We start from the raw sequence: 11327 nt of genomic DNA, 5'->3' as shown, positions 1-11327 counted from the left end.
CCAAAACCTCCCAATGTCAATGGTGAGAGAGAGGGGAAGAGGACTGAGGCACTCATAGGCTTGGAAGCTGTGGCTGCATGCACAGTAGCCAGTACCATCTCCCATGAGGAGTGTGGAGGGGAAGGCACCCTAGGGGTGGGGGAAGGAGGTGCTGGGGGGAGCAAACTGCATGGTGTCACCCTGGCCAGGATCCCAGCACTCAGCCTTGTCACCATGATGAGAATCATGGTGTGGCAGGGATTGGATGGGGAGGGGAGGTGTGGGATGTGATACAATGAGCCGAGGTGGGATTTGTGGGGTGGGATGCATGGGATGAGCTGGGACAGGATGGGGTGAGACGGAATGGCACAGGGTGGGATGCATGAGATGATGGGATGGGACTGCAGAGGGTGGGATGGCAATGAGTGGCACAGGTAGATCAGGCCGCCAGTGGTGGGGCACGGAGGGGCCCGTCAACAGTAGCAGCCTCACACACTCACCCGCACCCGGTGGGGGGCAGGGCAGGGCGAGCCGGGGGCTGCGGGGCAGGCCGTGAGCGCGGCCCCTTTAAGAGCCCAATTCCGCGGGCGACCGCTGGGTGGGGCGCGCTCCGCGCCCTGCACCTCCCGCTCCGGGGGCGGGGCCAGCGGGGGCGCGCCGGGGAATGCCCGCCCCCTTCCAATTCATCTTTCCGCGGAGGCTCCGCCTCCCGTCCCACCGTTGCCCAATGGGCGCCGCGCTCGGCGTCGCCAGGGGCGCCGGGTTGCCAGGGGCGGGCTGATTGGCGGGCGGGCCCCGCCCCGCGCGGCTCAGCGGCGGCAGCGGCGGCGGCGGCGCCAGAGCGCGAGCGTGGCGCGGCGGCGAGAGGAGCCGCGCGTGGCGCCGAGCTCGGGACTGCCCGGCGGGGCCGCCCGCACCGCCCCCCGCCATGGCCGCGGCCCGCCCGGGGGCCCCCCCGCCGCCGCCGCCGCTGCTCCCTCTCCTGCTGCTCCTGCTGCTCCCCGGTGGCCGCCGCGCTCTGGAGGGTGAGTACCAGGCGGGCGTGCCCGCCCGCCGCACCGGGGCCCGTGCGACCGCGCACACACGCACACACCCTTCCAGGGTGTCCCCGGGCCTCGTCGGCGTCCGCCGCTGGCTCGGCTTGTCGCGCCGCGGCCGCCCGGTTGTCCCCGCAAGGAGCTCGCCGCCGCAGCGCGCCCCAGCCCCGCTCCCAGCGCTTAGCCGCCCTCAGTAGGTTTCAGAGTCAACGCCCCGTGGAACCAAGCCCGGTGCGGCCGAGGCGCGGTGGCCGCGGCCGGCGACCGCTGGCAGAGAGCGGCGCCTCGTTGGATACTCGGTTCACGTTCCGAGGCTTTTCGCCACGACTGAGAGGGCTGGAAAATTAATATTTCTTTCAGTGGAAGCTCGCGGCGTGCCAGAACTGGTGGGGCCGCCGGAGGAGTGTCCGTGCGCCGTGTCCGGCTCCATCCCTTCCCCGGCAGGGCTCGCCGCGCCCGCCGCCTTAACCCCCGAGGCTCCGGCGTGGGACCGCCGGGGCGAGTGGCCACGCGTGCCGCATCCATCCCCGAGCGGGGCCGCGCTCCGCGGGCGGGGAGGCGGGCAGCCCCCTGCGCTCTGGTGGAGCCGGGGGTAGAAGGGGGCTTAAGTGACCGCCCCTTGGGGCGAACCCCGGTCCGCGGGGCAGCGCTGTCGCCTCCCCCGGCTTTGAGCGAGGAAAGCGGCTTTTGGCCCCGCTGCGGGACCGGGAGGACCCCGGGCGGGCCAGGCGGGTCGCTCCGGAGAGGCGGGGGCCCGGACGGGTTTTTTGTCTCGACACAAAGTGTGCGCGGCTTTGGCCGGGGGCGGCGACGCTCCGGTGTCCGGTAACCGAACCCGCTGCCGGAGCGGCGGGAGGGAGGGAAGGGAAGGGAGAAACCCCGGGGGGAGCGGAGCGGTCGGTGCCTCCACCCGGGCGGGGGGCGGCGCGGGGGCTTTTGTGTGCTCGGAGGCAGTTTTGTGAGCGGGTTTCCGCTGCCGTCGCCCCTCGGTGCGGGCTTTGGGCTGCGGCACCGGGGGGTGACCGTGGGCAGGAGCCCTTCCCCGCTGCGGTTTGCTGGAGGGACGCGTTTCCTCCGGCTTTGGGCTTTGTAGAAAGTTTGGGGGTGCTTGTTCGTGTTTCTTTTCATCTTCCCTCCCTGCGATTTTTTTTTTTTTTCCTTTAAAGGGGGGGAAATTTTTTTAAAAATTATTCTGCTTTCTACGCCGTAGGAAAGGGAGCTGTGGGCCTTCTCGGCCCGTGAGCTCCGGGCTGAGCGGCAGCCCCGCGGCGGGAGGGAAGGGAGCAGCCCGCCTGGTGCCAGCCCTCCCGGGATGCCCGGTCCGGAGCACCCAGCCGGGCGCGGCGCGCCGGGCCGAGCCTGGCAGCCCTGCCTGCAGAGAGCTGCGGGAGGGTGAGGCTGTGGGCAGAGAGCCTGGCGGGGCCCCCCGCCCGCGGACAGCCCCTCGCAACCCACTTTGCATCAGCGGTTTGGGAACCGGGGAAGGAAAGCCGTCGTGGGGGCTGGCAGCACCGGCGTGCGTTGCCCGGGGACAGTCCTGCCAGTCCCCCGGGAAGCGAGGGAGCCCCAGTCCGGGGATGGAGCGGTGCAGAGAGCTGGAGGGAGACAAAATAAACAGCTCCTGCTGAGGAATCACTGGGTTTTCCCGAGCGTACAGAGGGATCAGGGACCGAACACGCTGCCCAAGGAGGTCAGGGCCCAGCTGGGTGCCAGCCCCGTGGAATCACTCTGGGGCTGGCTGGCAGCAGCCCAGCATCTTTGGGGCTGGCCCCGATTCCCCTGGGATTTTCTTTTTATTTATTTAACTTTTTTTCTTTCCCCTTCGCTCTTGTTTGAGCTGGAGAGAAAGTTGCAGCAGAGCCGGGAGAGGTTTCTGCCTTGTCCAGCTTTAGGAAGCCGTTGCTCGTGTTGGTTTCAGCGAGCTCCTGCGCTTCTGCTGCGCTGGGCATTTCTGGCTGCTGGCGACGCTACTTCCTGACGGGGACCCGTGCGTTCGAGTGGTTACTGTAAATCTAGCATGCACGTTCGGGTATTTTAGTGCTGATCGTAAATCTGGTGTGGCCGTAAATCTGCGTGCATGTCCTGAAGACAACGGCAGCGAGCGGTCCCCAGACCTGGCCACCTTTCCATCCCCTCTGAGGGGGCGACAGGCTGGGCTTGCGGCCAGTGCCCAGCTGGAAGGGCAGGGAGCTTCGGGCCTGGATGGCACTGCCCGTTCCCGGGGGGACGGCAGGGAGTTGGGTTTCTTTACAAGGCCCCACGGGGGTGGAGGGGAAAAGCTGTGCTCGGCAGCAGCTCAGTGAGGGCTTTGTGCTGCCGAGGAGAAAATGGTTTCTCTCCAGATCCTGTAAGTGCGCTGGGTCTGTTTGAAGTCACAATGTGTTTTTCTTCTCCGGTTCAGCAGTCCCCAGGCCGGCTGCAGAAGGAATGCTCTATCCGGGGGCAACAGCGGATCCTTTCTCCAGCACAGGGGTTGGAGCCGAGGAGTTTGTCCCGGCGGGGCTGTGGGAGCAGAGGCCCTGTGGGGAGCGGACACAGTGAAACAGCGTGGGGAATGTGCTGCGTTCCAGGCCCTTGCTGACTGTCCGGGGGTAAAACCCCAGGCTTCAAAACACCCTGGCCTGAGGGAGCGTGGATGGCTGCAGGCTCCATCTGCCCTTCACTCTGGAGGTGCCAGTGGGCTGGGAGGGCTGGGACCTGGACCTGCTCTCCCAAGGAGCCGCTCTCCCAGGCAGCTCCTGCCCTGAGTAGCCTTTCTGGGCACGGGACTCTGTGTAAAGTTGGCGTTTCCCGTGTGCTCCCCCATGAACCCCGGTGCAGAGGCACTGCATTCTGCATGTAGCCCCTGAGCTGACTCGGGCTGTAGCAAAAGACCAAACTCCCCAGAGCAGGAGGATTGGGGGGGGGGGGGGGGGGGGGGGGCGCAGAATTTTCCTTATCTGGGTTCTGCCCATGTGTGCCTCCCAGTCCCCAGCTAGGCATTACACAGGCTGACCACGCTCTCTTCACCGGCAAACCCCGGCTTAATTGATCCCTGTACTGGAACTGCCAGGTATTTTCTTGGCAAGGATATTTGCTTTCTGTTTAATTACTTTTCACTGAAATGGCATGTTTCTCGGTGGGGTGATGGCGGGGGGGTGGGTTAGCCCTGCTGTTTTATTGATGCTTGGGGTAGGGCTGTGAGGGAAAGCAGGTCGTGGGGCTGCGCTGTTCTCGCTGGATTCATTAAATCTCCCGTTCTTTGCTAAAAGCTCCGCTGGAGGAAGCCCGCCCCGTCTGTGCTCCCGAGGCGGGGAGAAGGGCTGTCCTTTGTGTCAAGCAGAGCATGTGGGGAGCTGTGGAGAGCAAAAAGTTACAGCACCGGGGTCCATTTGCAGCCCTGCGTTTCCCCCCGCGCACAGCTCAGCCGGCGAGGCTGCGGCTGCGGGGCCGTGCCAGCCCGGCCCTTGCGATTGGGAATAGCGGCCTCTGGTTTTTAAGGAATGAACCGAAACTCCTTGTTTTGTTGTGATGACTTACTGCGAGAGATATTTGGGGAAACCAGTTTGTTGCATTTTCTTTCCGTGAGCCGTTTGGTGCTGCCACTGGAGCAGGGGAGCTTGGCGTTTAATTAAAACAGCCCGAGCAATCTGAATCACAGACTTGCATGTTTTTAAAATTGTAGCTGTTCCTGTTGTGCTGAGTCAAACTGGTTTGTCGGGATTAAGCGTCTCCGCCTGGGAGCCGCGCTGGGGGAAGGGTGCCGGGGCGGCCCTGGGGTCGGGATCCCCGATCCCGGCTGGCAGAGGCGGCAGGGTTGGTGCCAGCCAAGCCCCGAGGAGAGCCCCGGGAAAGGGGGACTGTCCCCACGGGCTGTGGTGAAGCCGGTGGCTGCTGTCGCCCCAGAGCTTCCCCCAGGGTCGAAGCTGTAATGCATTGGTGTCACTTCTGGAACGGGCTTCTTCCCAGATGAAGCGTTTGGGGGACAGTGCGGATGGGGGTGCCCCTCCACAGCCAGGAAGCCCGTTGCAGGGAGCCCAGGCACAGCCCCGCACCCCTGATGATGGGCTGCCACCTTGAAAGCTCAGCAGCCTTATGCAGTGGCACTCCCACCTGGGTGGGACGGTCCCATTTGAACTCCTGTTTTGGTTTTTTGTTGCATTTTTTTTATTGTTGTTGTTGCTCAAAAACCAGCCTTGTGCTCAGGCTGGGGCGGGGCTGGTGGCAGGGCATCAGCCGTCCCCTCACAGGGCTGAGCCCCATGCAGGCTCCGTGGGGAGCCCAACAGGAGCCATTTTGTAGGGTGGCGGGCCCGGCTTGGCGCGCTTGACGAGGCCCCGGCCTCCCGCACATGGGCTTTGGTACCATCCAGCCCTCAGCACGGCCATGGAGGCCTTGTGGGGCCAAGCTTGGGAGCAGGGCTGCATCCCCTTCCTGTGGGACTGCTGTTTCCAGAGGGGCTGCGGCCCTCCCTGGCAGTTTCCCCTCAATGCCACCGAGCCGTCCAGCCTAAGCTCCCCGAGGCGGGAGGGAGCGAGCCCAGAGCTGGCTTCGCATGGCCGCCCCTCTGAAGAGGAAAGGGAGCCATCTTGGGAAGAGGCAGGAGCGCGGCAGCAGGGCCAAGCGCTAGCCCCATGGCCATCCCCTGCACGCGTGCTGGCTGGGGGTCCGGGCTGGGAGGGTGGGTTCCTGCGGTGGGGGTGGGGGGGGTGTGTCTTTTTATTTTATTTTTGCCTGTCACTAAGCTCCGTGCTGCCGGGCCCTGGTGTTTCTCACGCATGTGGCAGGAGCTGTTGACAAACACCTGTTTCCCAGCCCCCTCCCCAGGAATGCCCCGGGGGGCCCGGCGGGGGCTGCAGTGCCAGAAGGGGGTGCAGCAGGGACGCCCCCTCCCAGGGGAGCCCTCCGCCAGGGCTTTCCTGCCCTGCGGCAGCTGCGGGGGGGGGGGGGGGGGGATTGGGGCCTCTCTGTTCCTCTCCGAGGTGTGGCATCGCACAGGGCTGCTGAAACCCGTCTGTGTCCCTGGGAGGGGACACCGCCCCCCGCCCCCCACAACCAGTCTTGCTCGTCCCTTGGGTGCTCAGCCGCCTGCCTGGCGAGGGCTGGGGTGCGGGAGGGACCCCGCGGGGCAGGGGGGTGCTCGGCAGGCGCGCACGCACACGCGGCGTGCTATCCAAGGCCTTTTTTTATTAATGAGAAAAATGTGCAGGGCTTGAACGATCGCCAGGAACAGATTTATTCTAGTTCCCCAGAAATTAAACTGAAATGAAGGAGCGAGTCAGCCCGGCCCGGCACCCCCTCCTGACTCTGTGCTTGTTTTAACTCTGGAAGAATCTGACTTTGGGGGTGGGGGAGCTGGGGAAGGGGGGGATATTTGGGTTTAAGCAGTTCCAGATGGGACTGGTGCTCGAGGAGAGCCGAGGAAGCGAGTGGAGAGCAGCGCGGAGATTTGGGTAACTGCCCCAGGCAGGAGAGAGGAGGGAGATCTTGGCAGAAACTCCCGCTCCGCGCTGCCGCGATGGGATGGAGCTTGGCAGCCAAGCCACCCTGTCTGTGGGGCGAACCTTTGGATGTGCAGCGAGTAACCTTTTTTGGGGAGGGGGTGGGGTGTTGGTGTTTTTTTTTTAAATATCATTACTTCTTCCTTGGGCTCTTTCCAGAAGTACAACCTGGAAAAAAAACGGAGCTGGAGGGAGGAGAGGGGCCCTTTGGATCGCAGCCTGCCGTGAACAGTTGCCCTGCAGAGGCAGGCCTGCAGCACTGACCGTGTTCCCTTCCTTCCCCCTGGGGCTCTGGGGCTCTCCATCCAGCTCCATCCACCCACACCAGCCCGGCTTGGCCTGGTGGCCCCATGGGAACACCTGCCACATGAAGCCACGGCCACAGGGCAATGGGGCTGTGAAGGGAGGTGGCGGGAGCATCCCTATCATAGCAGGGACTAGAAACGAAGGCAGCTTTGCAGGCCAGTTTGCTGCCTACGTCCTGGTCAATGGCATTCGTGGCTTGAACAGGTCTGGCATCTCCTGATCAGATGAGTTATTTCTGTGGCAGTGGAAGGTGGCTGCATGGCCATTTCTGCTGGGGATGGCAACCTATAAATCTCTCTTGTCTGCTGGCCATAGAGCTCCTGCCTGCCCAGCATGGCTAATCGTGGTGTCCCCACGGTGGGGAGCTGCAGCAGGCAGCCCCTTCCCCTGGGCCAGGCAGGGACATGCCTGTCCCGAGAAGGCAGCAGTCCTTCCAAGGCCGGCAGCATGTCTGGCAGCAGGCAGGGCCAAGATGTTGTCTGTGGGGTCTTGTCCATTCCCCTTGCCTGCAGCCTAGAGAGCAAAAGCAGGTTTTCCCCCTGGTCAGGCTGAGGCAGGGAGCACCAGAGCGCATTCACCACGTGGGCAGGGATGGCAGCTCTTCCCTGGCCAAGCTGACCCCGGCGTGGCGCACCGGGCTTTGACATCCGAAATCCCCGCGGTATTAATAGAACAGTAATTGCAGTGCAGGGCTGGACTCGGGCAGCTGGCTTGCGTCCTCTCCCAGCGTCAGTATGGCCTTTCTGCAGGACCAGGGCCTGGCAGCGGGACCTGGCAGGGCTCAGGCAGCAGGCTGCACGTGTCCTTGGCGTGCGATTGCAGGGCAGGAGCCTGCTGTCCTGCAAAAGCCCCAGGATCCACGTACCATGCTTTGGAGGGGGGTGCATGCAGCGTGCATGCTGGCAGGCGCTGGAGCCTGGCTTGGCACGGCCCTGCTTGCAAAATGGCAGAAATCTGCCCTCCCTGGCTCGACCCAGTGCGTGACCGGGAGGAAACAAATGCCTGTCCCTCCCTGCATCCTAGGCGCTGCCACTTGATCTGCTTTTCGCAGAGCTGGCACCTGTCCTCTCTCACATGCTTCAGTCTGTCTCGCGGCCGTCAGGAAACAGCTCCTGGCGAAGAGCACGCGGCCGGAAAACCCTCTTCAGCCAGTTAGCAGCCGGCGGGTGGGCAACGGGGCAGGGCTGGATGGAGGGAGTGCTCCCGTCCCCCTCCATCCCGTGTGCCAGGCAGCTCCTGGCCACCTGGGAGCTGGATCTGGCCCATCCAGAAGGTGCAGGGCCTTGGGGTCAAACGGGGGGGACTGTGAGGGAGATGCATCCCGCCAGTGGCTCAGAGCCATGAGGCCGTCTGCCCACATGAGGTTGTTAGACCTTGGTGCAGATGTGGGATTGGGAAATGGAGGATGCATCCTTGGAGCATCCTTGGAATTGGCATCTCGGGCTCTACTGTGAGCTTACTCTGGTGCCAGCGGGGCTGGGACCGGCAATAGTACCAGGACCAGCCGGTGCTGCCCCTCTTTGGCCAGGCTCTCTGGGGTAGGGACTGCCTGCCCTTGTGCGTGCGTGGTGTGTACAAAGGGGCCTTAATCTCAGTTGGGGCCTCTGGGCCCTGCCATAATGCAGAAATAATGAGTCTATTATTAAGTGCCCACAGTACTTCTTCACTCCGGTGGCTCGCCTCCAGCAGCAGGCAGAACCTGCCCCGCTTGAAGTGGATGTGTCATCATTTGCCTCAGCAAATCCGATCCCCTTTGATGATGGGCCAAACGCCCTTGGCATGAAGGGCCACAGCTGTGATACAGGCCCCATTTTTTTTTCCCTTCCCCTCCTCTCTTGCCTTTGTTCCCAGTTCCTTGGCAAGTTGTGGGCTCGCCTTGGACCAGGGGCAGGCGTGCGTTGGTGGCCACGGGCGGTCTGAGCCCCCGTATCCCTCTGGAGCGGGATGGGGCGGGGGGCCTGCTCCCACGGCGGCCCCGCGTCTCCCCCCTCGGCGCTGGGGAGCAGCAGGCGCCCTGCTCGGTGTGAGGACAGGTTCCCAGCGTGGGCGGCGATAGGGAGCGCTCCAGCCCTTCCCTTGGGCTGAACCGCACCGCCTGGCCTGCCCGGCCCGACAGCCAGGGAGGGCGAGGGTGGGACCCTGCGCAGCCCCCCGGCCTTGCACCGGACGCTTGGGCGGGTGGGTGTGCAGGAGGGGTCCCCGGGAGACACGGGATTCCCGGAGGAGGATGAGGGCATGTGGGCTGTGCAGCGTGCCGACGGTGCTGCCAGCCCTGTCCCTGCAGAGGGAGCTGGCAGACAGCAGCTGCCGGCACCTTTGCCAGGCTCCCGAACCCCACGCCTGGCACCTCCACCGTGGGTACCCCCGGCCCACCCTGCGTGCTGCCAGCCCTGCGGGTGCCCTGCCTGCTGCCTCCCTCCCCGGCTGCGGGCTTCCTCGTTGCTCTCCTGGCTCTCACCTGCATCAGGGAGAGCCTCCCCTCCCCGCAGTGCAGCTGGGGCCTCGACAGGCTGCAGAGTGCCAAAACCTCCCAGCATGCCACCTCCCGTGCACCCGACAGCTCCGAAGCTGCCATCTGCAGGGTGCCCCATCCATGGAGCACGTGCTCTGCCTTGGGCTGAGCAGGGCAGGAGTGCTTTCCCCTCGCAGGCAGCATGTGGAGTCCTTTGGCCTCAAAGCAGGGCCATCCGCTGCCCAGGAGGAGGACAGCCATGGGGTTTAGCTGGGGTCAGGGGCAGAAGGACCCTCCCAGAGGAGGAGGAATCTGGATGAGCGGCATGCTCCGGGAAAACGTGTTGCAGGGTCTCCCAGACCTGACGCGCGTGCAGGGCGCTCTGTGTGGCTTGGCTTTTGTGTACGGGAAACACTCGTCAGCGGGAAAAGTGCAACCTCAGGTTCTCTCCCACAGGCAGCTCATTGTTCCCAGATAAAGGACCTTACACCAAAGGCCCTTTGTGCCGCTGCTCAGAACGGTGCTGGGATTAATTGTACTGATAGGTGCTTGAATGGGGAGCGCGCAAGGCCACTCGATCCTGCCGTAATTATCTTCAAAACCGAGGAGGAAATTAAAATACGTGGGGAGATGCCCCTTTTGGTGGCTTTTTGACTAGCAGGCAGTCTCCAGGACTGAAAGTGCCTCCCTAAAGAAGCTGCCTTTCCTTCCGGACGAGTGTGGCATGGTGGCAAGGGGGAGAGACATCCAGCACCGCCGTGAGCAGCCACTATGGTGGAAGCCAAGCCATCCTGGGGCAAATGGCCCAGCCTTCGATGCTGTCTACCGGAGCCTGCCATGGGGCCACTCACTCCACGTTGAGCTCCTGCAGACATGGTGCCATGGTGTGCATAGCTCCCGGAGAGCCTGGGCACGTCACAGAACAGGTTCCTCTGTTTGCAGGGAGGCTGTGTGGGTGTCTTTACTAACTTTCCTCCCTTGCCTTCTTTCAGGATGCTCTGGACTTGCACGAGCTGCCTTCTCCTTGTTAGGGCGAGGAGCTGGCGTCCTGTGTTGCCAGCGCATCCTGATAAAAGCTGGCAGTCCCCATGTTCAAAGGCAAGAGCGTTCAAATCAGAGCCGGTTGGTGGAGACGATTGAGTCTTCCCCAGCGGCTTCATCTTGAAAGAATTTTGATTTCCCCCCCCCCTCCTTTTCTGGCTCAGCCATCACTGCCGCGCACGTCTGCCGCTCAGCAGTGCGAGACGGGCTCTCTGGGCCTCTTAGGGGGGGAGTTCAAACGTTTTCGCTGGCCTCAGACCATGCATACTGCATTCCTGAGCCCCTGCATGGGGAGGAAGAGGTCCCCAGCTCCAGATGGGTCCTCTCCAGGGCTGCAAACACCCAGTGAAATGCTGGGGACTGCAGAGGTGACAGGAGGGTTGCTGGCGGGAGACCCCTGGTCTTTGCACCTTGGGATGTGCTTGGGAGGAGATTTTTGCAGGGCAGGGAGGAGGCAGCCAGAGCAATGCTCACAGCCCTGTCCAAGGAATGAAGCTCTTTTCCTGTCCCAGGATCCTACTCTGCCATAGAAATCCTGTTTTTATATGGGGTTGACCATGGCCTGCTGCACTCACTGAGCGTAGCAAGGCTCCTGCTGCATCCCTTGCCTTTGTCCAGCTGAAGGTAAGTAGAGGACAACTCCTCAGACAGTGATAAAGCAAGCCTTAGGGTGACTTCCCCAAGCTGGCGAAATTGGGAGCCAATTTCCCTTTGACTAATGGGACCAGGCTCTCGCTGTGGCGTGCAGGATTGAGGTGGCTTTGACTCACTGCTCGGCCAGCCCTGACACCATTCACGTCCTTCCAGAGCACCTGCAAACCTGAACTGAGCCAGGAAGTGGCCAGTGCCACCTCTGAGCCCACCTCTGGTGCTGTGTACCAGAGGGAGAGAGCAGCTGGCTGCCGCTGGCTGAACAACTGAGACCCAGTGCTTGCCCATCTCCCCGGCCCTGGACGCTAGCATGTGCCCTTTGGGGGGGGGTGGGCAGCACTTGGCGTGATCCAATGTTTTCTGAAGAAAGGACATGGGTTC

General features: G+C 63.2%; 1 protein-coding gene across 2 annotated transcripts in view; it reads left to right on the top strand.

Moving 5' to 3' along the window:
* The first annotated feature begins 844 nt into the window (after nucleotides 1-844).
* The window catches only part of EPHB3 (EPH receptor B3), a 28240-nt gene continuing 17757 nt past the window's right edge, over nucleotides 845-11327 (top strand). For both annotated transcript variants that reach the window (XM_037407322.1, XM_037407323.1), the window contains exon 1: nucleotides 845-1004. In XM_037407322.1, the coding sequence (XP_037263219.1) occupies nucleotides 908-1004 (97 nt within the window). In that variant the 5' untranslated portion in view covers nucleotides 845-907. The remainder of the gene's footprint in view (nucleotides 1005-11327) is intronic.

Source organism: Falco rusticolus, chromosome 13 (genome assembly GCF_015220075.1).
Source record: "Falco rusticolus isolate bFalRus1 chromosome 13, bFalRus1.pri, whole genome shotgun sequence".
Taxonomy (NCBI): Eukaryota; Metazoa; Chordata; class Aves; order Falconiformes; family Falconidae; genus Falco; species Falco rusticolus.
This window is presented reverse-complemented; position numbering and strand designations above follow the sequence as displayed.